We start from the raw sequence: 27,231 nt of genomic DNA, 5'->3' as shown, positions 1-27,231 counted from the left end.
CAGCCTCCCTCCCTGACTTCGCTATAGTGCTCAGACCACTCAGGGCCTCTTCAAGGCTCGTGAGGTTGTCTACCTGCATTCGAATCCGAGGGCTACCATAACAAAGTGCTGAGGACTGCATGGCTCAGTGGAGCATGTGTATTTTCTGAATCTGAAGGCTGAATGTCCAAAATGAAGGTGTCCGTCAGATTGGTTTCTTCTGACGGCTTTTCTCTTTGGCCTGTGGGTGGCTGTCTTCTTTCATTGTGTCTTCACAAGGTCTTCCCCCTGGGCCTGTCTGTGTTGTAATATCTTCTTATAAGGACACCAGTAATACTGGATCAGAGCCCGTCCATATGACCTCATTTTCATTTAATGGGCTCTTTGAAGAACGTGTCTCCAAATATAGTCACATTCTGAGGAACAGGATGCACGGGAGCCAGGGAAAAGGGGAAGGTTAATGCTTTAACAAAGGAATTGGGGAGGGGGAGGACAAAATTCACCCACAATACCATCTACCCAAAGAGATGAGAGGTCCATTGCCAGAACGATTTACCTGTTCTCAGGTGTGCCCCTCTTTGCTGCCAGTGCCATGTGACTGTTTGATAACACCCCTACTGAGAGAACCCACCCACTTGCGGGGTGACCAAACTTCGTGCCCAAAACCCCCAACTTCCTAAAACTACAGCCTGACTCCCAGTATCACCTGCTTTCAGAGCTGCCCCAAATTGGCTTCTAATCAATTCCAACAACACTTCAGAACAAACTCTTCTCCGCCCTGCACCTTTTATACTCACCTTATGAGTTTCTTGCTTCTTGTCCTGCCCCTCTGCTGTCTAGTCTCAGCAGGTAGGCATACCTTTGTCAATTAACAATCAATTCTGTGACTCCCTGACTCAGGCCCCACAAATGATCTTTCGCTGTACCGAGTAATAACTCAGGCTCCCTACTGTAGACCTTGGTTCTCTTCACTTCATTGTTCCACCACATCATTCTTGATCAACTGGCGTCTCTCCTTTTCAAAGATATAAATCCTTTTCCTGCCTCAGAATTGTTACCCCCATCCACTGCCTGAATCACTTTTCACACAAAATTTTGTCACTCTTCATGACCTACACTTACCATGGGACATGAGATCACCCTCTGCTTAAATAGAAATTCTCTTCATTAATATAGCTTTTACAATTGTTGATAATTAGAAATGTTTTGAAAACTATAAGTTTATAAAAATTTGAAATTATCAGGATTTGCTTTATGCTGTTTTATGTTCTTTTTGGGAAACACTCATTTTAGTCACTCCAAGTAAATAAGTTTCTTTTCATTTTTTAAAACATCTCTCTCATTTTTTAAGGTTTTATTTATTTATTTATTTTTGCATAGATGAACTAGAGTACAGGCCAGAGGTGGTGGCCTGTACTCACCAGAGTACACTCTATCCAGAGATAGAGTGGGGAGCAGAACAGGCAGATTGACAAAGAACACTGCTGAGGGAGCAGTGGGCGGATCAGGAGAGGTCAGCTGTGTCATGTGGGTCAGCTCCCTGGCCTGGGATGGAACTCAGTGGGGTGAATGATAACGCTGAGACTTAACCCCTAGGTCACCAGGGAGACCTTTAGTAGATGATTTTCTTAATCTCAAATATCTATAGGAAAGGAAATGATATAACTACAGTTTTTCAGAAGTCCATTCTTCTGTTTAAAAATTATAATGAAAACACTCTTAAGTTGCTCCCTAGCTGGTAGTGCTGGGAAGAGCTTCCTAAATGCCCCCTTCTAAAGGACATCTTTGGTTCTAGAGCGTGAAAAGGAGGACCCAGAGGTGGAAGTCGAGTCAGGTCAAGGGCTGATCACAGACAGACACTCTCTGCTTGAAAAAACTTTCCTACCCCTGGGCCCAGAGTGGGTAGAAACCAGTTCTGAACTAGTTCTGCTTCTGGTTCAACCCACTTGCTTCTCTTCTGAGCTTGTGTCCTCATTACTATGAGGTACTCAGGTCTAGACCCTCATATTTATGGAAACTTAAACTGGGAAGGGCTGGAAGAACAGGAGGTCTTTCACAGTCAGAGGTCCATAGAAACCATTCTGGCAGTGGTCATGCTGGATGTGTGTATTCATGTTTCCATGAGACAGTGTGTGTCTGGAGGCAGGAGCTGGGTGAGCACAGAGAGAGACAGTTATGCAGAATGTTCACTTTATTTTTTTTCCTGATTATCAGACTTACATTGAGCCTGCATTTTTGTGTTTCACAGGGAATTTAAAATAAAGAGACATATAAAATGACTTTTAAAAAGGAGAATAAAATGTAGCTTATGCATGGCACCAGTCCACTTAGACCCCATGGGTGGCTGTCATGGGCTCTGAAGAGGACGGGTTAAAATCCGGCCTGGGTAGATGGACTCTGGCACAGGTGGCCCCATGGGCAGTTTCTGGTGCTCTACGGTGCCAGGAGCATGAGAGCAAGTTTGGGGAGCTGTGTCACTGTCACTGGGAACTGTCACTGTCAGTCACCATGTTATTAAGACCAGGAATTGGTCCAACAGCAAAAGCTGTGTTACTTTCACCAGAAACTTTCCAGTCTCCTCTCTTTAAAATGCGAGTAGGGCAGTGACACCAGTGCCAGGTGATGTGCGGGATTTGAGCTATGTGTTGCTTTGCATTTTGGTTTTGCTTTCTCGTGGCTACTTGATATTTCCGTGCATTGTAGCTCCAACCCTGGGGCTAGAGACTGAAACAAGGTGAAGGGGCAGAGGCAAACTGTCAGGAGCCAGGTTGGGAGTAATGAAAGAACCAATACCGACGCTAATGACCTACTTCTGCCTGGAATCTCTGGAGAGCTAAAGAACAGGACCCACGTAACATCATTTCCAAGAGAAGAAAATTAGTGGCATTTCGTCCGGTTGGCCCTATTTTGGATGGACTTATGTTCGAAACAACAGAAGGAAATGATGGCAGACTTTCCTGGAGATAGAAGTCTTTTAGACTTTTAGGAGGTTCCAGGGACAAAATGCTATCAAACTGCCCACTACTAAGCTGGTCATCCTAATGAGGAAATGTGCATTTAAAATGCTTCCCTTTCCTCTCCTTGCAGAGAGATGACACAGAGTCTACCAGCTCAAAGGTCAGTGCACCTAACATCCTTCCAGAATATAACCCAAGAGCAGACACCTGCGATTTTTAAACAACACAACTGAATTGCTGTTTTCCCTGAATTTTCAACATGCACAGCCTTTGAATCAAGACACACACGTATACACACACAAGGTAGGAAGGGCACTCTAGACATGTGGAAAAAGTAAAATTCTTTCCCAGTGCCTCTACCCAGCGATACTTGCTCATGGTAGTTTTGTGTGGGTTTTGAAAAATATGTTTTCTTTCACATATGTTTAAATGTTCCCTCCGCCCACCCCCATCCCACCCCGCCTATGTCAAGACATCAGGTAGTGCAGTAGTAAAATATAACTAGTTTGCAAAGATTATGAGGCAAAATTCCCACACTCTCCTTTCCAGAAAGGACAGCTTTCAATGGCAAGGGCAGGGACTTGCCTTCCTTTGTCTCTCGTTTGTTTACCACCTGGGACTGTTCTATATTCCCAGTGTTCTTGAAAACTGGGTCTGGGTATTTTTCTGCCCCTCCTCCTTGCTGCAGCAGGTCAAAGGTCCTTAAGACTAGAAGAGTTTAGACATTTGGGCAAGACTGCTACCCTGGGGAATATCTACATATTCAAAGTACAATGATAAAATCTTCCCCTTCTTCCTGAGCTTCACTGTTTTGTTTGATAATTACCGGACTGCCTTTATTTGCCTATTTCTGTCTTTTTAAGGGACAGAGAATAAGACAAACTTTGAACTCTTTAAGTTCAAGGAAGTTTCTAATCTAGCTACTATGTCCATGCTGTGCCCTCACTGCCACACTCTGAACAGCGAGGTGGCAGGCAGCCAGGACTGGCCGCCTGTCCTTGGTCACAGGTTCTAGAAGCTTCTCAGGGCCAGCTCTGTGCTGGCACCAGGCCTGGCTCAGCAAACAAAGAACAATTAGCGCTTTGTTCTCCAACAAGTCCACAGTGTAAAAACCTCTGGGACAGGCACAAGCTCCCTCCACTATGTCCTGCACATACTTTGACTTTCTCAGTGACTGGTGCTAACACCTACCTTGGAAGAGGATAAGTAAGGAGAGAGTGTAGAAAAGTACCTTCCACTTCCCCATCTAGGCTTCCAGAACATTCCATGGCTGTTGTCCTTTCCACCTCCCACAGGATAAGTGTAAAAGAAGCCAGTATAATTCTTCTTCATCTTTTTCCCATAATAACTCCATCAATCCTGCTTTTAAAATATTAAACATGAGACCTTTTCCAAACAAATATTTCAGTGCCTGCCTTAAACACAAGCTTATCTTACTTATATGTTAATCCAACTATGCTGGCCAGACACACACAAATCATAATTTAGGACATTGGTAGCATTCTCGTTGATACTACTTTTTTTTTTTCAATTCCCTCTACTAAACCATCTGTACCCATACCCCATCTTCCTCCATGCTCCATCCCCTCTATCCTTTCTTCTATTCCCATTATCTTCTTTTATGCTGAGTTCAAAATTTTATTTTTCCTATTGTTTGAATGTCATTGTCTTCTTTTCTTTTTTTTTTTTGTTTTTTTGTTTTGGTATTCTACAGATGAATGAAACCATCTGGTATCAGTCTTTTTGGCTGATTTAACTCAACATAGTCACCTCAAGATCAATCCACTTTGTGTTAAATGCTACCCACTTTACCTATTTTCACAGCTGTGTAATATTCCATAAATACGTGCTTCAGAGTTTCTCTGGTCTTCATCTGTTAAGGGCACTCTTGGATTGGTTCATAATTTAACCATTATGAACAGTGCTGATATGCACATGGGTGTAAAAAAATCTTTTCCTGTTAATTTTCTCATGTTATTTGGATAGACACCTAGTAGTGCTCTGGGCCAAGTGGGGTCTCCATTTGTATTTTCTTGAGATATCCCCATAACGTTTTACATAGGACCGGTATCAGCTTGCATTCCTGCAAATAGTGGATGAGAGTTCCTTTTTCACCACAACCTCACCAACATTTGTTAAAGCCTTTCTATTTTATGTGGGCCATTCTCACAGTGGTGAGGTAGAATATCAGTGTAGCTTTGATGTGAATTTCTTATAATAAGTGATGTTAAACATTTTTTCATATTCTGTAGGCCAGTGGAATGCCTTTTTTATACAAGTGGCAAGTGTCATCTTTTGGATTCCCTTGTTTCTTTTATATTGGATTGTGTAATGCTTTGTAAATTTTAGAGACTCATCCCTTGTTAGGTGTATGATCTGCAAATATTGTTTACCCATTTTGTAGGTTGTCTTTTGTCTTTGTGATGGTTTCTTTTGGGGCACAAAGCTTTTAAGTTTGACATAATCCCCTTCATTTTTTTGGTTTTTGTTTCCTTTGTTGTTGGGGTTTTATTTCCAAATACATCTTGTGGTAGATGCCCTGTGGTGTGTCACCTATATTTTCTTTCATGCTCTTTATGGTTTCAGTTCTTATGTCCAAATCTTTAATCCATTATGAGTGAATTTTTGTGTTATTTATTTTTTTTGCATATGGCTATCCATATTTTTTCAGCACTGTTTATTGAAAAGGCTGTCTTTTCTCCACTGTGCAGTCATAATTCCTTTGTCAAAAATAAGCTGTTCATATTTAATTGGATTATCACTTGGCTTTCAATTCTGTTTCATTGGTCTGAGCTGTTTTTGTTTCAAGGCCATCCTGTTTTGATTGCTGTTGCTGTGTAATACTGCTAGAAGTCAGGAAGTGTGATGACTCCATTTTTCATCTTTCTCTTAAGATTATTTTAACTTTTTGGACCGTTCATATAAATTTAGTAGTTGTTTATTTTATTTCCTTATTAGGAAACAGAAATTATGGAAACTTTTGATAGGAAATAGAAATTCCACTGATTTTTGTGTATTGATTTTGTATCCTCCCACTTTACCATATGTATTCATGTGTTATTTCTAGAAGGGTTTTTTTTTGTAAAAATCGTTGGGCTTCTTTGAGTAGATGAGCATGATATCTGCCCATAGTGACCATCTCACTTCTTTTCCAATTGCTCCTCACATGATTATAAAAGGAAACCAATTTTGCAAGCACTGTACTACCTGGTAAGGAGATAAGCCTATACCCCATCAGATGGTCCTGCTCTAGTCAGTGACTGACTCATCAATGGCTTCTACCTGAAATCAATGAGCAAAAAAGATTCCCATTCAAGATTAACTCAGCAGAACAATATAAGGATAAATGATTAAAAACATGCACATACTAGAAAGTTAGACGTAGAATTGCAGGCAGTTCAAAGTAAACTCCATCAATATATGTTGAGTTTCACCCATCAAGATGTTTCACTAGGGTACTTGTGAATCATGGCAGGTGGAATGCAGGTCTCTTATTCTTATTGCCACTGCAGTTGCCACTGGAAGCCTTAGTCCATGTTGATCTCTGTTCTTCAAAAAGCTGAGCGAGCTTTTGTAAGGAACTGAAGGCTCAGTGCAAACCAGCCTTTCGAGGCCTTTGCCACATTGCTTTCCATCTTCCAGAAAGAGAGAAAGCAATTTGTGGACTAATGTGACTAATCAAATAAGAGAGAAAGTTGACTCTATAGTGTCCTCCTCATCCCTAGTCTCTAATCTTGTATATGTACAGGTGTGTGTGTGTGTGTGTGTGTGTGTTAAAGGTGATTTCTTAGCTATTAGTTGGATTCCTCAGAATATAAATGTAATAGGACAGATATGCCATAATTATTTGCAAACAGTGAATTTTCTTTAGAAGTAAAGAAAGGATCAAGATGCATTCAGGACACCAAAATTGCCACAAAATATTGATATGGAAACCCTATGTGCATGCATACAAACACAAAGTAGAACCATTCTGAATTTATTGTGGACTCCAGAATTTAGCTCGATGCCATCACATATTTGTATTTGATCTGAATGTTATGAGTTCTAGGAACTAAACTACGGGGTGAAGTTTTATAGGTACTTAATTACTTAGTAATCAGATGACCTAGAGCAGGAGTAAAACACAAGCAAAGTTAGCACATTGATTGAATCTGGGGTGGGTAGAAAGTTTACTAAAGGCAGAAAAAGGATTTTTGTAATTTAGTCATAGAAAATACTATCCTGCTTGTCTTTCTTTGTATAACAAGTTTAAGAAGATATCATTGGACTGAAACTAGTTTCCATGGGGAAACTGAGTTGTTACAAAGTTGGAGTATAATGAAGAGAATATGAGCTTGAATTCAACAGACGGGTTCAGTTCGGGTTCAGTTCTAATCTTGGGGAAATTTTTTCCTCCAAAATTCAGTTTCCTTGGGTGTAAAAGGAATTGCCTTTTAGGATTGGCATGAAGATGTTTCTCATGAGCTCTTTAGCTGTTTATTTTTAAATTTAAGGCTCCATCCCTTTGTTTATTGCAGCACTATTTACAATAGGAAAAATGTGAAAACAACCCAAATGCTCCAAAATAGATGATTGGATCAAGAAGATGTGGTATACACACACACACACACACACACACACAATGGAATATTACTCAGCTGTCAAAAGGATAAACTCATGCCATTCGCAGCAAAATGGGTGGAGCTAGAGGGATCATGCTCAGTGAAATGAGACAGAAGGAAAAAGAAAAATATCAAATGGTTTCATTTATAGGAAGACTATTGGGGAAACCAAATAAGACACAGGGGGAAATAATAACAATAACAATACAAAAACACAACACAACAAAACAAAAACATACAGCTATAAATCAGAGACATCCTGCAGGGTTGGGGAAAAGAGAGGGAGGGGGAAAAAGGAGGGCAGAGCACAGGGGACTGTGGTGATGGTGCACGGGTGAACTGGGGGAGGAAATTCAATGGGGACTACACCTGAGGGGGAAAGTAAACATTGTTCTAAAATGTAAACAAATGAATAAAGCCTCATTAAGTGAACTGTAGGGATTTTTTTTTTAAGGGAAATTGAGCTCTAACATGACACATGTGGATAAAATATTTTAACCGGGTGTTTTGAATTTGAAGCACCTTACTCTCACAGTAAGTAACTGGGAAATGAAGGAAAGCCTTGAGACCTGGGAAGGTAGGTGTTGCTAAACTTTATCCTAGACTAAGGAATGTGGAGCTTAGAGGTCGTGCAGGGTATGCTCTGAGAACAGGCAACAGTGCCCCCTGGTGGACCGAATGCAAGAAACATTCAAATCCTGAGTCTAGATATCCTGAGGATGCTTTCTGAACATAAGCCTTTCTTGTATATCTGAAGTGTTTGGCTTTGGTAAAAACATATTCACTTTTATTGTATTATTTAACATTCTTGTTCAAGTATGGACAGCTGATATTTTCCATGATTCTACAGACTTATTTTTTATAGAGAATACATTTTTTTTCTACAGGTGATCTGAGCAATCTGTAACTACTGGGAAAATCAGTGTAAGCTGTTACAGGGCCCGGTCCCTAATGTTAGTGTTGTAAACACTCACCATCAGGTAAGACTTTCTTATCTGTTTTACCGATTATTTAATAACCTTCTTATATCATTTGTGTATAAGTCATGTGAAATACTTTCTGCAAATGTCTTTGAATGTATCAATTACTTTAAAAAGCAAAAAAAAAAAATGATTATGATTTAGATTTAGTTATCAGGCATACTGAAAGAAAATATCTTCCCAAGCGGATAGTAACAATTGCATTGTGGACTAGAAAGATGTTCCATTATAACATACTGACATGTACTGATTCCTTATATGGCCTATACTCATTTTCCTCTCACCTTTATATTTTCATTCTGAACACTCTCCTGAGACTTAATTGTGAAAGAAGAATTGAAACCTAACACTGACATGCCTTTATAATCTGCCTGGCCCCATGATTTTAAACTTTTTTTTTTTTCATTTAAACTTCCTGCCAATGTTTCCACGAAGGTATTTTTTTACATTTTTTACAAATAAGGAAACCAAAGCTTGGAAAATTTAAATCTAGAGAGGTAAATCTCAGAGGTAGCATTTGGACCCAGGTCTGTTTGGCACCTAAGTTCCCCCTTCCACTGCTGCATTTTGCTAAAGGAGTTTGCAGTTGATCCTCACTTCCTCCTTATGAGTTTTATTAAATGAGAAACACCCCAATAAGCATTAAGGTTTTATTCATCCCACAAAGATAATTCCTTACATTATCTTCTTGGCTTCCCACTCTGTCTGCCCACTTTGCACCCAGATATAAACCCAAATGGAAACAGAATGGTGTCCCCTCTGTGTTGATAGGGAAATTTAAAGGAAAGTTATAGGCAGTCATGTAATTCCTTGAAAAAATTCAAGGAATTTTTCCTTGTTATAAGCATCATCTGTGGTTCCCTGTATAGTCTCGACAGCTGACCCTGGGAAGTACAGAGCTGCAAGAACAATGAGAGTTTCCTAGTTACTGTCCAGCTTTTTGGGCCAATCACATATTTAAACAAAATCCTTCGCCTTTTAAAAAGTCATCTGGTTCAGGGCCCTCCCAGGTGGCGCAGGGGGTTAAAGCACTGCACTAAAAAGCTAAAGCCACTTCCGCATGAGTTCGATCCCCACCCGCCCCAGAGGAGACCACATGGCGTGGCAGACCTCTCCTGACCCGCCCGCTGCTCCCCTCAGCAGTGTACTTCGTTGATCTGCCTGTTCTGCTCCCCGCTCTGTCTCTGGTGAAGCCTCTCACCCTTCGCATCTCTGGCCTGTACCCCAGTTCTGTACAAATAAATAAATCTTTAAAAAAAAAAAAAAGTCATCTGGTTCAACAATAAAAAAATATCTTTGAATCTTCTAAATCAACAGTTACATTGTTTGAATTTATTATCTGAATATGCTTTGCAGATATTATATAAATATACTTAAGTTTCACGCATTTACCCTATATAACATTTTAAATAATTTTTAAAATGCAAAAAAGAAAAAGAGAGAGAAAAGAACATGATTCCAATTTAAAATGTAGACATAGGGGCAGAATAGGAGGAAGAAATGTTAATATAGTTATCTTTGGATAGTGGAATTATAGATGATATGTATTATCTTTTTTGATAATGCACATTAACCCATCTATAATCAGAAAGAAAACCCCTTAATATAAGGATGACGTAGGTCTTTGATGCCACAGACAGCTCAAAATAATAGCTGTGGGCATATTAAAGGTAATGTGTATGTTTCTTGTGGAGTTTACAAAAAGGCAGTGTCCTTGGGAAACACTGAAAGTGAAAGTAAAGCTGAAAGTGAAAGGGCAGCCTATTTAGGGTATGTATCTCCAATCCTGTGAAATTACAGAGGTCAAATTGCCTTTTCTTTTCCTTCTTTCTTTTCTTTCTTTTCTTCTTTTTTTTTAAAGATTTGTCTATGCATACAGAACTTGGGTACAGGCCAGAGGTGTAGGGGATGAGAGGATTCACCAGAGACAGAGTGGGGAGCAGAACAGGCAGATGGACTGAAATACACTGTTGAGGAGAGCAGTGGACAAGACTGAAAAGGCCTGCCATGCCATGTGATCACCTCCCTAGCAGGAATCAAACTTCTGCTGCTGTGTCTGTAGAAGCTTCATAGTGCTGTGCTTTAACCCATTTTGCCATCAGGGAGGACCCCAAGTTACCTTTTCAAAGTCCACGGTCCTTTTCCCATCTTTTCTGGATGGTTCAGAGTAGCAGTGTGTATTGTACTTGTTATATACAGAGTGACTAACCAGAAGATTACCAAGATAACATTTAGCTTTATAATACAAAACCAAACTTCCTTGATGTCTTTGAGGAAGACTATCCCCAAATAGTAAAACCCTGAAACTTCTCAAATCATAAAATAAAATCACCAAAGGGAGGAAAAATGTACTGGAGGAAGGAAGTGGGCAAGACATGCAACAAAATGAAGTTGTCCATGGCAGAAGAAGCACATTCACTTTAGGCAGAATGATGGAGATCAAGAAGACTCAGCCCAGTGACAGTCCATTAAATTTCTAAAGTTCTAAGTAAATTTAGTATTTCTGCAAGTTCCTTCAACACTCATGCAGCGTTATCCTGGTCTGTAAACATGACTAAGGTGATGCCACCTCTCCCTTCTATTTGAAGTCTATTGTAAGGATATTCATTCTTTAGGCATCTGTAGGTTCATTCACTTCAGTAGCTTTTTGCTTATACTGGAGTCTTGAAGAAAGTGATAGAGACCTACTAAAGGGGTCAGAAAAGGATACTTTGGTCATGTTGGACACAGTAGAAGGAAGAAGACCAGAGAGTAATGTCAACCCACCCTGAAGAGAGATGAGGACAAGGGGAGCAGGAAGTCATTGCTGAGAGGGGCTCATGGGTCTGGATATGTCACCACAGCCTGGCTAACATATCAGAGCCTGGAGCAGGGACAGGATGAGGCAGGCTTGCCTGAGAGCTTAAGGACTTATTTTTTTTTTTTAAAGATTTATTTATTCATACAGAACTGGGGTACAGGCCAGAGAAGGGGAGGGTGAGAAGATTCACCAGGAACAGAGTGGGGACCAGAACAGGCTGACTGACAAAGTACACTGCTGAGGGGAGCAGCGGGCAGGTCAGGAGAGGTCTGCCACGCCATGTGGATCTCCTCCGGGGCAGGCGGGAATCGAACTCATGTGGAAGTGGCTTAAGCTTCTTTGTGCTGTGCCTTAACCTGCTGCGCCACCAGGGAGGGCCCCCAGGACTTATTTTTAAAATGATGTTTTCTTTGATGCTCCATTTAAAATTTAAATTTTATTTAAAATTTTTTAAATAACACTGTTGTCCCTTCCCATTCATGTTGTGTTAATATTGTTTGCATGAAAAAGCCCTAATGCTTCATGTTTTCCCCTTTCCTGTTTCCTTTATTTATCTCCATTAACAGCATAAACAATTTCTCCTCAGGCTCTTGAGGACCTCTCCTAGATTATATAGTCTAAAGTAACAGCACTGAGGTAGACCAACCCAGATATGGATGATTATTTACAATTTGAAAAATAAAAAGTGTGATAAAGCTTGGGGATCATACACAAGTAATTATTTATAGTGAAGGTATAATGGCAGAGTTGGGCAAATGAGGGAGAAATTTCAGAAGGTTGGAAGAACTTTTTGAAGGTTATAAAAACAAAGGCTCCGAATTTCTGGCTGGGAACGGTGTTTGATGGAATTCCAAGAAAGGGAGGGTGCTGGGAGACATAAGTGGAGAGAGGCATATGCATAGACTGAAATGAATTTTGGTGACTGAAGTGACTAAGCAGAGCCATTGGAAGTCTTGGGATGTCTTAATCACAATTTCTTCTCTGAGCCGTACTGAAACATGGGTATCATTTTGTGATGTGCTAGCAAGACAGTCGTTCTAATAATCCATATCAGCTATTAGAAATGATTTCCTCTGAGCACCTGTCTTTGTCTTGAATTCAATTGGAATTTTAGTGGTTGTGAATTTGAACTACATTCTATTTTATATTTATACTCACTCTCAATATGAACATAAAATTCCTGTTTCTGATCTTGGCCTTCAGTCTAGCCATCTTCACTATGTCCCCCCACAATCTGTATATTTTATCCAATCTGGTCATTCTTTATTATTTCAAATTCACAGTTTTCCATCATGTGTCACATCTTAACCTTCCTCTTCTACTCCACCTGTCCAGGTTTATCTACCATAGAAGATATTCACTTCCCCAGTCCTCACCCCCAGGAACCTCATCCTCTTCTGAAATCCTCCAGCTGCAAAGATCAGTCCTATTTATTGGTCATGAATTATAAAGGCTGACATTATCAGTTATGTTTTGTTGCAAAAGTATATTTTATATCTGATCAGATTTTAAATTCATAAAGTCATGGGGCTTTATCTTATAGCCCTTTTGGGACCTTTATAATCTCACATTTCTATCTTTAGATAGATCCTATCTTGCTTATTCTTCAACAAAAGCAAAAGGCAACAAAAGAATTCATATCATTATCTCAGGGATAAATTTTAATACTTACAAAAGAAGTAATAGCAATGAAGAGTCAGCCAGTTACCACAATAAGCTTCATAGCTGCATTGCTTATACAAATCCTTAAATAACACACTATTATTTTCATTTTATATAGGGGAAAGCTGAGAACTAGTAGAAAATACAGGAAATGAGAAAATATATTTTCTAAAGAGTGGGAAATGAATTTTTACTTTTATTAACTTTTATTCCTTTGGGTAAGACTGCATTTTCCAAATGAAAATATTACTAAAAGATAAACTTGTTGAGTATGTAGACCCCAAGAGGGGGGAAATAGTGATGTGGAGAGGAGTGAGGTAGAGAGAAGGCCAGAAAACCGATGGAGATACTGGCACTGGAGATAAACCTGCTCCTTTTAAAACAGCTCACTAGACTTTCCCTTCTCTGCAAGTGTTTTCTTGTCCTTCTGAGGCAAACTGTTCTGACTCTCTTGAAGTGTATATGGTTTAACTTGGCTGCTGTAGGCTAGATATCTTTTTTTAGGTTAGTTATGTTTTAAGTCATATGTTTATCAAAAGTAGCAGGACCCAATCAATCTTTTCAGGACCCATTGTAGGATATGACCTCATTAGCTCTTCCTCTTTTGGTAGTCCATGTTTTGATGATTTTCATACTGGCTTGAATGAACAAATACTAAAACTTCACTGAGTACAGGCAAGGAAAAGTTCAAATTCGAGTAGTTGACCCCTGTAGGAAATTTAGACCTATAGCTGCTACCTTCATACCCTTTACCTTGAAATGTTGATTCCAGATCCTTTCAAATATTTCTATAGAATGAATAAAAGAATGGGATTTACATCTGAGTGTTACGTGGACAATCTTGATTCAGAGAGCTTGATGAGGAAGAAAACTGTGAAACTGGGATTTTTTTTTAAGATTTATTTATTTATGCATACAGAACTGGAGTACAGGCCAGAATTGCATGGGCAGTGAGAGGGTTCACCATAGTCAGAGTGGGGAGCAGAACAGGCAGATGGACAAAGTACACTGCTAAGAGGAGCAGAAGGTGAGACAGGAGAGGTCTGCTGCTCCATGTGGGTCACCTCCAGGCCAGGGATCCAGCCCACACTGAAGAGAATGCAGCTGGCTTGCAGTGCTGTGCTTTAACCTACTGCGCCATCAAGGAGGAACTGAAACGGAATTTTAAGGCACTTTAACTATTGATAAAATGTATAAGGTTTGGGGAGGCCCTAGTTGATGCCTGGGTTATAAAAACTGATGTGAAACGCCCTGAAAGTTTCACAGTGATGCTGTTGATAGTCATCTATTCACATTAGTGGCCAAGATGATGCTGGCATCATAGGTCAATACTAATCCTGAGTTGGCCAGTCTGACAGTTTTATTCCAGGGAGTAGTTGGTCTAAACAACTATAGTTAATGACAGCAACCTGAGAAATTTTGCTCTCAGAGGAGGAAGTCTTACAGCTGTTAACATGGAGCTTTCATTTCCCAAGAGATAATGAAATGGACATTAAAATACTTTGCTTAAGTAACCATAACTCTTACTATATTCTGAAATCAACATAATTATATGAATAATTATTCTTTTATGTTAGGCATCTTTCATTATGCATAATGTCTAAGAAATTCATCCACTTTTTATTACCAGGATCACTAGTTCACTCCTTTGTAGTTGATGAGTGGTATTCATTATATGTATACAGCACAGTTTATTTATCCACTCTCCCATTGCTGGAACTATCCATTTTTTTTTTATATTGTGATTCATATTTCTCTGTGCACTCATATAAAACTTAATATGATGAATTTTATATTGAATTCTAGGGCATACATTTCTAAGATTGCTGAATCTTAGAGCAGAGATATAATTTTATAAGAAACAGTCAAAGAATGTTTCAGAGTGTTCGTTCCATTTTATACTTTCACAAGCAGTGTTTGAGAGTTCTGGTTGTTTCACATCTTTATCAATATTTTATATTTTTAGTTCTTTTAATTTTAGCTGTCTGATATTCTGAAGTGATCTCCTTTTACTTCATTTCCCTTGTGATTAGTAACCCTGAGCTCTTCTTAATGATCTTCTTAACCGGCAATATATCACTTTTTGTGAAATACTTATTCAATTTCTTATATTAAAAAAGTGCAAACCCATAGGGCAGTATATTTAGCCTAAATACATTACAGTTACAGTTACATTAAATGCCTATAGACTAAATACATGTGCTAAATGACAGTGGTATTCAGACTGGATAAAAATATATAAATACCTTTGCTTATATACAGAAAAAGAAAATTTGAAAGAAAAAATGGGAAAATACATACATGAATGCTAACCAAAATAAAGTATCAAAAATTGCAAAGCATATTAATAGAAATAAAGACATTTTTTATTGAAAAAAGTCCATCCCAAAATGACATAGCAATTCTGAATCTCTGTGTACCTCATAATCTAGCCTCAAAAATATATAAAATAAAAGTAGAGAACTGAAAGGAGAAATTAGTCAAATCCATGCTCATAAGGTTAGATTTAACTTTCTTTCTTCAATAACTAAGAGAACAAGTAGATGGAAATTAATGTGAATATGAAAAAAATAACAAAAATAAACACAAACTAACCATCTATGGAAGACTAAACCTAACAATAGAGAAACACACATCTTTTCAAGATTATGGAGGTTATTTCCAAATTTAGTCGATGTTTGGTCATAAAGGAAGTTTCTAAACACATTTCAGTAGATTAAAGTCATAAAAACCATGTTTTCTAGTTTCTGTGAGATTAAGTTAAAGTCATTATCAGAAAAGGTAGCTAGAAAATCTTCAGCTCAGAACTCAGAACAGAACACTATACATTTCCAAATGATTCATGAATAAAGGGGAAAAAATTAAACAGAAAAATGGGAAGTCTTTTTAACTGGATAATAATTGAAAATAAAATATATCAAAACTGTGGAATACAGATAAAGCTGTAGTTAGAGGTAATATAATATAACATATAAGTGATATAGGTATTAATCTTAAGTACATATTTTAGAAAAGAAGAAAAGCTGTAACCCAATAAACCAAGTGTCCATCACAATTATTATTTGGCAAAGTAAGGTCACAGAGAGCAGAGGACAGAAAAAAAAGTGAGGTAATTGAAATTAGTGAAATAGCAAAGAAATGTACAATAGAGACTCAATAAAGCCAAAGACTATCTGAATAAAGAAATGAAATTAATACACCATAGAAAGACTATTCAAGATAAAAAGAAAAAGCATACATCACTAATATTAGATCTTTCCAACATAAGATATTTTCTTAGTAGGTTCTCTATGTAGACTTTGCTACTGTGAAGAAGTTATGCTTATTATCCCAAGTCAGTACTTAAGCCAATTGGATAGTTATGAATCAGAGAGGTAATTTAATAGGTTGGCATTTAATTTTCTAAAGTAATGACTTTTAACTTAGAGTTACACAGTTTTGTTTTGTTTTTTGATTTTTATTTATTTATGTTTACAGAACTGGGGTATAGGCCAGGGGTGTGGTGGGTGAGAAGATTCACCAGAGATAGAGTGGAGAACAGAACAGGTGTACTGACTGAAATACACTGCTGAGGGGGAGCAGTGGGCGGGTCAGGAGAAGTCTGCCACGCCATGTGGGTCAGCTCCCTGGTGGGGATCTAACTTCTGCTGCAGTAGCTTTGGAGGGCTTCATAATGTGGTGCTTTAACTTGCTGCACCACCAGGGAGAGCCCAGAGTTACAGTTTTACAAAGTTTGAAAATCCTTAGTGAAGTAACCAAATTAATCTTTGTATATGCAAAGCAAAAGATCAGGTGTTGGCCCTCAAATTATCCCACCCAATAGGCATGCCTGTGAAGACCCAGTTGGATTTTTTTTTTGAATGACTAATACATTAATTTCCTCAGTTGACTGACCATATGAGATCTTAGTATTTTTACATTTTGCATATATTAAAATGAATATTATTTTGCCAAGTGAGGTAAAATATGTACAAAAGTATAGAGGCAGGAAACAGAAGAACATGTTCAGGCTAAGAGGAACATTTCCTACCATAGAGTAAGACATTTTGGGGAGTACTGGACAGATAGGTTTGGTTCTGATTGTGAAAGGGCTTGGACCAAACATCTCCTTATACTTGCTTAGAACCCACCAAAGGTTTCTAAACATGGGTGTGACAAAAGCAGACTTAAATTTCAGAGAGCACTCAAGCTCATTCTTAATACTTCTTAAGCAAATGAATATGCCATTTCTTTTCCTAAGATGTAAGTAACAAACACATGGGGCTCTCAAAGCAGTGTTCTTTCTTCTATAGGCAAATAAACCAACTTGCTTTACACAATGTGGTGTGAAACACCCAGGTATTAGTTTTCTTTCTGTGGGAGTTTGCAATGTAGTAAATAGATAACATTTATATATATAATACAGAAATAAAATGGAATGGGAGCAAATGGGTATGAATTCCAGATATATGTCCTCTATTTCATTTATGTGACAGATATTTAATAAGCACCGCTTGTCGTGTGCCAACCATCTGCTAGACTTTAGATATACAGTGATGGACAAAATAAGCATAGAATTTGTCCTCATGAAACTTGCATGTTGGGAGGAGGGTAAAAAATGTCCAATTATCACAAAAACTTATTCAACAAATATAGAGTAATATAGGCCTGGCACTTTTTCAGGTGCTAGAGATAATTACGATAAATATCTGTATCCATACAGGGTTTATTTTCTACTGTGAGAAGACAGAAAATAAACTCTTATTTGTAATAAATAAGTGATGCATATATCTTATTAGAAAGAGATAGATGTTATTGGAAAAGAAAAACAAAGCGTGCTAAGACTTTAGTAATGGGGAGGAATATAGATAAAAGTTAGGATGGGTTATTATTCTAAACAAGACAGGTTCTCTGGGATCAGGACTAGTAAGCATAAGCTGAGGAGAGATTTGGGAATCGACTATGCAGATATCCAGGGGAAATGTAGTTTAGGCAGAAGGAACAGCCAATGTAAAGATCCAGAGATTCCAAATAGAGATAGTGTATTGGAGCTAAGGTATAATGGAGTTTTATCAATAAGATGCTCATCAAATGCTTTGAAATTTGTCAATCAGAGTTGTTTTGCTTCTCAATTTCACATGATTTCTAGACATTAGGCTCTCCTTAAAATCTATCTGGGTTGTCATTTCAAAGAGGAAGGTATACATGGTGTGGTTAGGCACAATTAGCAGAAAAGATCACTGGGTTCCAGATTTAGAAACTATGAGCCCGTATACACCTTGAAACTGTAGGTGAAATCAACTAGACAACCTTGTGTATGCAGTTTTTTGTCACTTATTCCAGACCTGATCAATTGCAATAAAAAAATTAAATATTTTATTTTGTTTCCATTCAGGTTTTAGTTTCTCTTCTTCCCCCTCCAGCTGTATTTAAAAGTCTTTTGGAGGAGAATGGAAAAATGTATTTTCTAAGCCCTATGTTTAGTGCTCAGTTCAGTATCCTGTCCACAATAGATTCTTAGTGGATGTTTGTTTTTTGTTGACTGTGATGATCAGATAGATTTAAGAGCGAAAAATATAACTCAGAGCCATAAACCATCGAGTCCCTTGTTTGGGCTTATCTGTATTGATGTTCCCATACCCCAGAGCATTTATCTTCTTTTCTCTTGGCAATTTTATTCACCTAGTGGTGTTTCCAGATAAGAAATGTAAATAAAAGTCTTTACCTAACTGCAGCATGTGTAATTCATATGTCATAGAGGATAATACTAAAAGAATTATTTTGTGTAATGAATTTAGCTGTAAGTAGATGAGTTATCACTATGAAGAATTACTCTCTCCTGAACTGCAGGGACTTCTTGAATATTGTCAGCATTTGAAGGCAGTGGGGAAAGGGAGCTCTCTAGGTAGTGACATCTGGCTAAATAACGAAGATTTCAATGTCTGTAGGAAATATGATTCCATTCCCCTTCTATGTAATGCAAAGAATCTTGACTATACTGACAATGAGGAAATACCCTTAGTAGTGAAGGAGTTAACTGACTGTGTATGCTTTATCTTGTGTCCAATGGACTTGTGGTTTGTTGATTAAAGACTCCGGTAAATGATTGTTAGAAACCTGTCATTGATAGCTGTTGCTAGTTGCTGTGTTTAAAAAGCTAGTTGATTCCTAGGCAAGGCAGTCCAGCATCTTCTCTCTCTTGACTCCCTTCAGCTCTACTGGGCTCTGCCTGCAAACGGACTCATCTACTCAGTAAACATGAGTGAAGAGGACTGCAACAAGATCTGTGACACAACCCAAAAAGAGGAGCTATACCAGCTTCCAGATGAACCAGAAGAAAATGAAGGTGCTATTTATGATGATGTCCACCAAGATTTGGACTCAGAAAGTAATTTATATGCCTCAAATCTGGAAACCTACGAATATGACTCTTTCTCGGCTGGTGTTGTTGGAGGTGAAGAGAACAACTTGACCTCTTCCCAGCCAGAATATGACCTGCTTTATGAGATATCCCCAGAAGAACCCCAATATCTTCAACCAGGGGAGCTCCAGAAAGATGAGGGCATCATCAGTGAAGAATTATACTCAACACCTGATGACCAAGAACTTGACTCAGAGGTTCCCCAAGAGAATGGAAGCAGGATGAAGGAAGACCCGCTTTCTGTTTCATGCTTCAGCATGCAGGAGAGCAATGCCTTCTCTACCGTGTCAGATTCCTCTGCTTGCTATTCTGCTGCTGATGATTTGGGAGAAAATGATTCATCTTCTGTGAACCCTGAGATTAATCTCTATGTGAAGGTAAGGGCTGCCTCTCATGGGCACACTACACATGCAGATGGCATAATTGGTGCTTAAATTTTCTCTGATTGACCAGGGAAAGTTGCGAAGTGTCGTGGTTGATGTACTTAATATTCAAAAGTAGAGCTAGTTGAATGAGTCATTTCAGCACTTGCTCCAGAATGCTCAAGATGGCAAAATTTGTCAAGGACATTTAAAGTGGGTACCTACTCATTGAATTTTGTATACCACAGGCTAAGCATTTTTTAAGAGTTCACATATGTATGAGCAGAAATCCTTACCTTTGTGACAGGTGCTAAGTCCATTTTCCTGTATGATCAAATCTCCTTTTTCCAAATGATCTTTAAAATTGAAAGTAAGGCCTCTACGAGAAGTAAAATCAAGAATGAAGTGGTGACTTCCCTCTGACTGTTTCGAAGGTCATAGATACTTGAGAGATATAGTCAATAAATGTCACATCTGCTTCTAAACTTGCCCTTTTGGCACCAATATAATGAAAAGAGCTAATGACATTATCTCTGAAGTAGTAAAATTCTATCAGTGCCTATGTTAATGCTTATTATATTTAAACAAAGAACTTTAATTCTTTGCATTAAGCTGATATTGTAATGCAGATGACATTTATACATACATATTCTCAATACCTTAGACACATTTTGGGGTAAACAGATCATCTTTATTAACCAAGGTGGCAGAACATTGCCCCCAACACCACTCTCCCACCCCATTCTCATATATTTTTTTTATGTGAAGACAACATATTAATCAACATGGCTGATAAAAACGATTATTCTATGACTCTACAGTACCCCCCATCCACATTTCTCTTTTTATTGTTGCAAGTGAAATGCAGTCTATTTAGTAATAATTCATCATTTTCTACTTTGTAACTTTTCCTCATGGTTTTGCATGCCTGTCACATCTCCTTTCTTCTAGCATGTAGTCATTTTACAAAGCAAGCTAGTAGAGTTTCTGGCTCAGTCTTTGGTATCCACCAGACCTTGCCCACTGTTGCACTGAGCATCTGTAGGGAAAGGGGTTTTTACGATAAGGCTCCCATTCTCAAGAAATCAGCAATGTGGTGCAGGAGGCAGACTTGTGCAAGGATAGTTCTGGTGAATAGAGGAGTATGTGGTTGTTTGGGGAATTCTGGGAGGGAGTGCCTAGGTGTGCACAAAGAAACCAGGAAAGTCTTGGGGGGGAAGAAAGAGGTAGCAGGGAGACTTTTTGCAGATACATTCAAGCAGCCGCCCCAGTTTCCATCTGTTGAATTAGTCTCCATCCCCACTCGCCCCCTACTTTGAATGTGAGACTGAAGTACTTTTTTGTACTGACAAAAGCACCCATGAACTTTGTGCAACAGGCAAGGTAGGTCATCATCGTTATTGGTGCACCAAGATATTATTCATAAATTTGGCAAAGAGTTGATTTCAACAGGACTTAGCTCATATTGAACAAAACAGGAGAAAAATAGAGGCATCTCCAGCTGGTACCAGTAACAGGAAAAACTGTTGACAGTAACAGGTTGTTCCTGAGTGAAGACCTATAGTATGCTAAAGCCAATCCTGGATTCAATCTGAATTAACTCTTTACATTTACCTTCCTTGTTAGTGTAACTGTGTTAGCTAAGAGGTCATGGAGTATACAGTGTGCCTCAGCTCCTGAATGTAAGCTCCTTTTTTAAGATAGTCAGCAGCAGTCAGTTAGAAGAGGGGTAGCTACCATCCCTGCCTCTTTCCACCACCCCCAACAGTTCTTCAGTTGAGGGTGAATGGCAGTGTGCTCTATGGGAATGGCTCATACAGGGAATGTTGTGCAGCATGTGAGTGGGGGCTATGAGGGTAACCTATCAGTTTCCTTGCTCCTTCCAGCTCTCTGGAGTGGGTGCTGGGATCCCCACATTAGAAAGAACTCCTTCTGGCTCACCATCTTCTCTGAAGGATTTGTTGCTCTGCTCCAGAAGTATTCCTGGTTGTCTTTTGCTTCTGGGCTGTTTCAGGTAGACTGCTTGACTGCTTCTGCTGTTCTCTGCGCAGATTTCTGTGTTTCCACCAGTTCTAGGCAAGCCAATGAAAATGTCATGCAGGTTTGTTACTAATTACTAATGAAATTGAAATACATTATCAACATTGGTATTTGTGCCAGTCCCTGAAGTTACAGCAACGAACAGAACAAAACACTATGCACTTTGTACTGTAGAAGGAAAAATACCCCACAGACAAATGAATAAATGTACCTGACGCCCTGCGTGATGGTGGCAAAAAGAAGCTTAGCACAGAAGAATGGGGCTGGGAATTTCCTACTGCTAAATAACAGACATTACACTTAGTGATGTGAAACAACACATGCTCATTCTCAGATATCAGGGATCAGAAATGAGTTTAGGGAGCTGGAGTCAAGGTGTAGCAGGACTTTCCTTCCTCCGGGGTGGTAGGGAAAAGCCCCCTTCTTCCCCTCTCCCATCCTCTCCAGACTGTGCTCTTTCCTCACTCATAGCCGCTTCTCTCCCAGCTTCCACCTTCACCTTGCCTGCTGCCCTGACTGCCGTATCCCTCTCATAAAGGGAACCTTGTGATTAGATGAGGCCTGGCAGGAAAATTCAGGAGAATCTTCTGTTATATAGACCCTTAATTTAATCACATCTGCAAGGTCCCTTTTGACACAAAACGTAACAGTCATGGGTTCTGGGAATGAAGACATGGATACACTTGTGCATGATGGCTTAGCCTTTACCAAGGGGACAGAGTGATGGTGAGTAGGGGAGTGAGGAGGTAGCACTCTGGAGTGGGGTGAGCATGGAGGGAGGCGACAACTCCAGAGAGGTGAGTGGGCACAGGTCATGTCAAGTCTGGTGGGTCACTGGAAGAAATTTCCCTTTTACACTGATGATAATCAGAGTTGTCATTCTGATTGCCTTTAGATAACAGATGTAGCAGAGAAAGTAGAGATAGGGAGAGTAGTTTGCAGGCAATTGAAATACTAAGCAAAGAAGACAAGGGATTGGTATATGGTGATAGCATTGAAGGTTGTGCCTAGTAGAAGTCTGGGTTGTTTTGACAAGAGAGACAAAAGGTTTAGTGGTTTTGATGTGGATTATAAAGAAGAGTGAGCCAAGATTGACTCTAGGGAATTTGATCAGTTATCCTGAGGGAATGGAAATGTTATTTCCATTCCAATTATGGCAACATGGAAACATGATGGAGAAAAATGTGCTCATAAGCCATTCATACATATTCCTTCCTTTCCGACCTTCCCTCCTCCCTCCTTCCATCTTTTCTTCTTCCCGTCAATCATCCAACATTTACAGTTGTACTACATGTCAGGTATTGGATAGACAACAGATAAATGCAGCACATCTTTGGTCCACTGTTCTGTGGGGAACACAGAAAAATAAAATTCTTAAAGATGATAGAAGGAAAGAAATTACTTCTACCTCCTTGATTTAGATCTAGTGAAAAGGGGGTCTTCAGAGAGAGAGAGTTTCAATCCATTTCAAAAGGCAACCCAGAGGAATGCTTGATTCAGACTATACTCTTTTTTGGCTTTTTGGAGGAGGGAGTACTAAAATTTTGTGGATTCTGTGATGGTTTGATTCCAGGATTATAAGACTACTTTGCTGCTTTTTTCTAAAATTTGGGGAACTATAGGTATTTTCCTGATTCTGTCTGTATGTGTGTGTATGGCAAAGAGAGAGAGAGGAGCATTTTGATATATATTTTTTTAATTAGGAGAAAAGTATTTTGGTGATGATTTTTTTTTTCCAAAAAAAGGGCATACATGAACACCATTTTTCTTTCTTTCTTTTTTTAAAATTTTTGTGCATTTTTCCATCTCAGTTGCAATCCCCTTCGGCTTCCCATCACCAAATCACCCATGTACCATCACCATAGTCTAGTGCATTTAGCACCATTTTCTTGCATATAATTTACATCATTAACTGAATAAAGGCAGAATATGTTGTTGAGCACAGGTAAAGTCAGGCTGCATGGCTTGAAAGCTGGATTAGCAAATTAATTTCTGTTAAATTGTTTAGCTTCTTTTTGTTACAATTTCCTCATGGATGGATGTATGTTATGATATGAGCCTCATAGGGTTGTTGAGAATAAATGCTCAGTATATAGTATGGATTAAGTATATAGTGTGGATTATTATATAGTCTAAATTATTAGTATTTATATTACTGTGATGAATTTGAACCACTCACAAAATAGGAGTTTTTATTTTAAGCATATTGCTTTCTAGTTAGTAGGTATTGATAAATGCTTCATTATTTGATCTTCACACAAGCAGTGTAATGTAGTGGAGAGAAGATCAGCCAGGAAATTCTGATATAGCTTCTATAAATTTTTATGAAACATTCCTAGACCCAAGTATCTTCATCTTGGAAATGCAATGCCTTCCTACTATCCCAGTTCTTTGATTCCAGGGCATATAGGTTTTATGTCTCCAGTTCTTTATCAGCGCATATTTGTGGTGCCACCTACTACCCCCTTCAGTGGAATTTTCAGTAATGATTATGAGCTCTAGATTTGGGTGTGGTTGGAGGAATAATAGGAAACCAGTGCTCCTTGCCAGCTTTAATATTCTTGAAACCTCTGTTTTGGAAAGCACCTGCATAGCCTGTCTCTAATTAAGCAATCACAGAACCCCCATGGAAGGCTGTCCATGTTGCACATTGAGCAGACAGAATAGTTTAAACAATAGAAATTTAGTTTCTCCCAATTATGGAGGATAGAAGTCCAAAATAAAGGTATTGACAGCATTGGCTTCTTCTAGAGACTCTCTTCTCGATTTGTAGATGGATGTTTTCCTCCAGTACTTACGATGGCTATGACTTTTTTACTTATCTGTGTTCTCATCTCCTCTTCTTATTAGAACACCAGTATAATTAAATGAACTCCACAATAATGATCTGATTTTAACTTAGTTACCTCTAGACCCTGATTCCAAATATAGTAACATTCTGTGGTACTAGGGATTAGGATTCAACAGATGAATTTTGGGGAGACATAATTCAACTTATAGCACTTAATGTTATAATAATCTTCCTCTTGCTCTCTCTCATTCTCTCAAATATTGAAGGAGGGTCTCCCTTTTGTCCATTCTTATATGCCATAGTTAATTAAGTGATGTATAAAGTAGGTTAACCCAGAAATGCTCAGAGCAATAGAAGAGGAAAGATTGTTCCAGTAGCCCATACCAGTAAGGAGATGGTTCCCTAACCTCCCACAACCAGTTTCCCAAAGCTGCTGCAACAATTACCTATAAAATTGGGGGCTTAAACCAATAGGGATTTATTCTCTCATACTTCTAGAGGCCAGAAGACTGAAGTTAAGACCCTCTGAAAGCTCTAGGGGAGATACTTTCCTGCCTTTTCCAGCTTCCAGTGGTTCCTTACATTCCTTGACTTGTAACTTCATCCTTCCATCCTTTGCCTTCAGCATCATAAGGCCTTCTATTCTGTGTTTCTGTTTCATCTTCCTTCTGTTTTCTTATAAAGACTTATCAGTGAGGCCCTTGCTGGTTGTGCAGCAGGTTAAAATGTAGCACTGCAAGCAAGCTGCAGCCACTTCAGCGCTAGTTTGATCCCCAGCCCTAGAGGTGATCCACATGGCGCGGCAGACCTTTCCTGACCTACCTGATGCTCCCCTCAGTTTCAGTACTTCCTTGGTCTTCCTGTTCTGCCCCCTACTCTGTCTCTGGTGAATCCTCTCACCCCTGCATCTCTGGCCTGTACCCTAGTTCTGTATGAATAAATAAATCTTAAAAAAAAAGATTTATCAGTGGGTTTATGGCCTATTTAAATGCAGGATGATCTCAAGAGCCTTGAATTAATTCTGTCTGCAAAGACCTTTTTTCCAAATAAGATCACATGTACAGGTTTGGGGGGAAATGTTGAGTACAGATTCTGGGGGGAGATATTGAGTACTAAATGGAGGGGGGGTCTTTGAGAACTCAGTGGGCTGCTCGCACCTTCGTTTCACTAGTTCTCATGATCTATGAGCATGCATAGATCATCCTTAGCATCATCCTGAACTTGGGCCAAAAGCCAGTATTCTGACTGTTTCATTTGATTTGTTTGCTCTGAAGGAAAATTGGAATCAATGGACATGAAGATTGATTCGCGCAGTGTTGGGTGCTAAACACTGCAAGCAAGAGGCTGTGGAAACAATGTCACCATAACTAATTCAATACATCCTTGTTTCTGGCTCTGCCTTTGTGTTTCTGCATCAGTATAATTTACCAATCACTCTTGTGTCAATTGACATAGAAGCCAAACCAAATACAGTGATCAGGAGAAAGTGAGCAGTGTCAATACTTGGGAGAGGGTATCAACTGGCTGGGATGAAGCTCTCAAGCAAAATATTGGTACTAGACAAGTGACTGGTGGGTCCTTTTTTGATTTTCAGTTTTTAAATGGTAGGTCACCAGATAGTCAACACTTTTAGGGAAGAAACACTGTCTTGCTTATCTATACAACACAACACAATGTCCTTTGGGGTGCTGTGTTTGTCCTGGTGGGGGGGGGACACTCTGTAAATGTCAAAGTGAACCAAAATCTCAGATAGATGTCGCCCACCTAATGATCTGAAGACATTAGAAACAATTCTGAAATTGGTTAGTTAACTGCTATGTTAAGTAGGCTCAGCCTTTCCCATCATCAATACAATCAAGCTCACCTTTGAGCATCATATGCAAGTTTTGAACCCTGCCTGCCAAAACCTCACAGTCTCTCAGGTCCCATCTCCCTCCACTTCCTGCCTCGTTCCTTATACCATCAGCTTAGTGGGCTCCCTACACATTAATTCACCTGGCTTTGCCCAAGCTGACCCATCTATCTACAGAATATTTCCCCTTCATCATATAATGAACTCTCCTTTTCCTTCTGGACACATAACCCCTGGGAGGCCATATCTGAACCTCTGGGTTATCCTGAGTAAACAGGCTCAGAGCTTAACTCCATCTTACAATCATTCCACAAAGGTGTCTTCACTGGCCTGAAAGGAAATGTGCTCTCCAGCCACACTGTATTCAGCTGTGTGGGTCCATGACAGTTAGCATGGCAGTAGCCTATGGCTAGGCTCATAAATATTTCTCAAAATGAATTGAAAATTCATTGAAAATTGAAAATTGATTTTGGGAAGAAAGAGTAGCTAGGTTGTTTTGAAGGGTGAGCTGCTTACTGTACTCTAGGAAATTTGTTTAGCATTCGATCAGAGGCCTTTCTGTAGCTGCCTCTGTTGACATTTGCCTTTGAGGTAGGTAGGGTGCATGGATGGTATTCTGCTGGGAAGTCAGCCAGTGTAGGGGTAAGAAGGAGGGGACAGTCATATTTGCTGAACATCAGTTTTGAACCACACTTGGTGCTATGTCACCTGCTTTATTGAAAATCTTTTTCTTATAGGACTTACAGCAGGGTCTCTCTCTCCATTCTGATATCAACTAACTGCATCTTCAGGGAAGTATTTTGA

The 27,231-nt window shown here is 39.1% G+C and overlaps 1 protein-coding gene across 2 annotated transcripts in view; it reads left to right on the top strand.

Annotated features, from left to right (window-relative positions):
- Positions 1-8,447: 8,447 nt before the first annotated feature.
- CLIC5 (chloride intracellular channel 5) overlaps positions 8,448-27,231 on the top strand; it is a 155,499-nt gene continuing 136,715 nt past the window's right edge. Inside the window, exon 1 of one of the 2 annotated variants that reach the window (XM_012720318.1) lies at positions 8,448-8,520. Coding sequence is in view for 1 of the 2 variants with exons in the window: in XM_004673538.2 (XP_004673595.1) it covers positions 19,220-19,759 (540 nt within the window). In the remaining variant the exon portion in view is untranslated. Of the gene's footprint in view, positions 8,521-19,219; positions 19,760-27,231 lie in introns of those variants that run through there. The other variant, XM_004673538.2, reaches the window with a different exon arrangement.

The sequence above is a fragment of the Condylura cristata genome, unplaced genomic scaffold (genome assembly GCF_000260355.1).
Source record: "Condylura cristata isolate star-nosed mole 26May11 unplaced genomic scaffold, ConCri1.0 scaffold00001, whole genome shotgun sequence".
NCBI classification, from domain to species: domain Eukaryota; kingdom Metazoa; phylum Chordata; class Mammalia; order Eulipotyphla; family Talpidae; genus Condylura; species Condylura cristata.
Note: the sequence above shows the minus strand (reverse complement) of the source record. Positions and strands in the feature narration are given on the sequence as shown.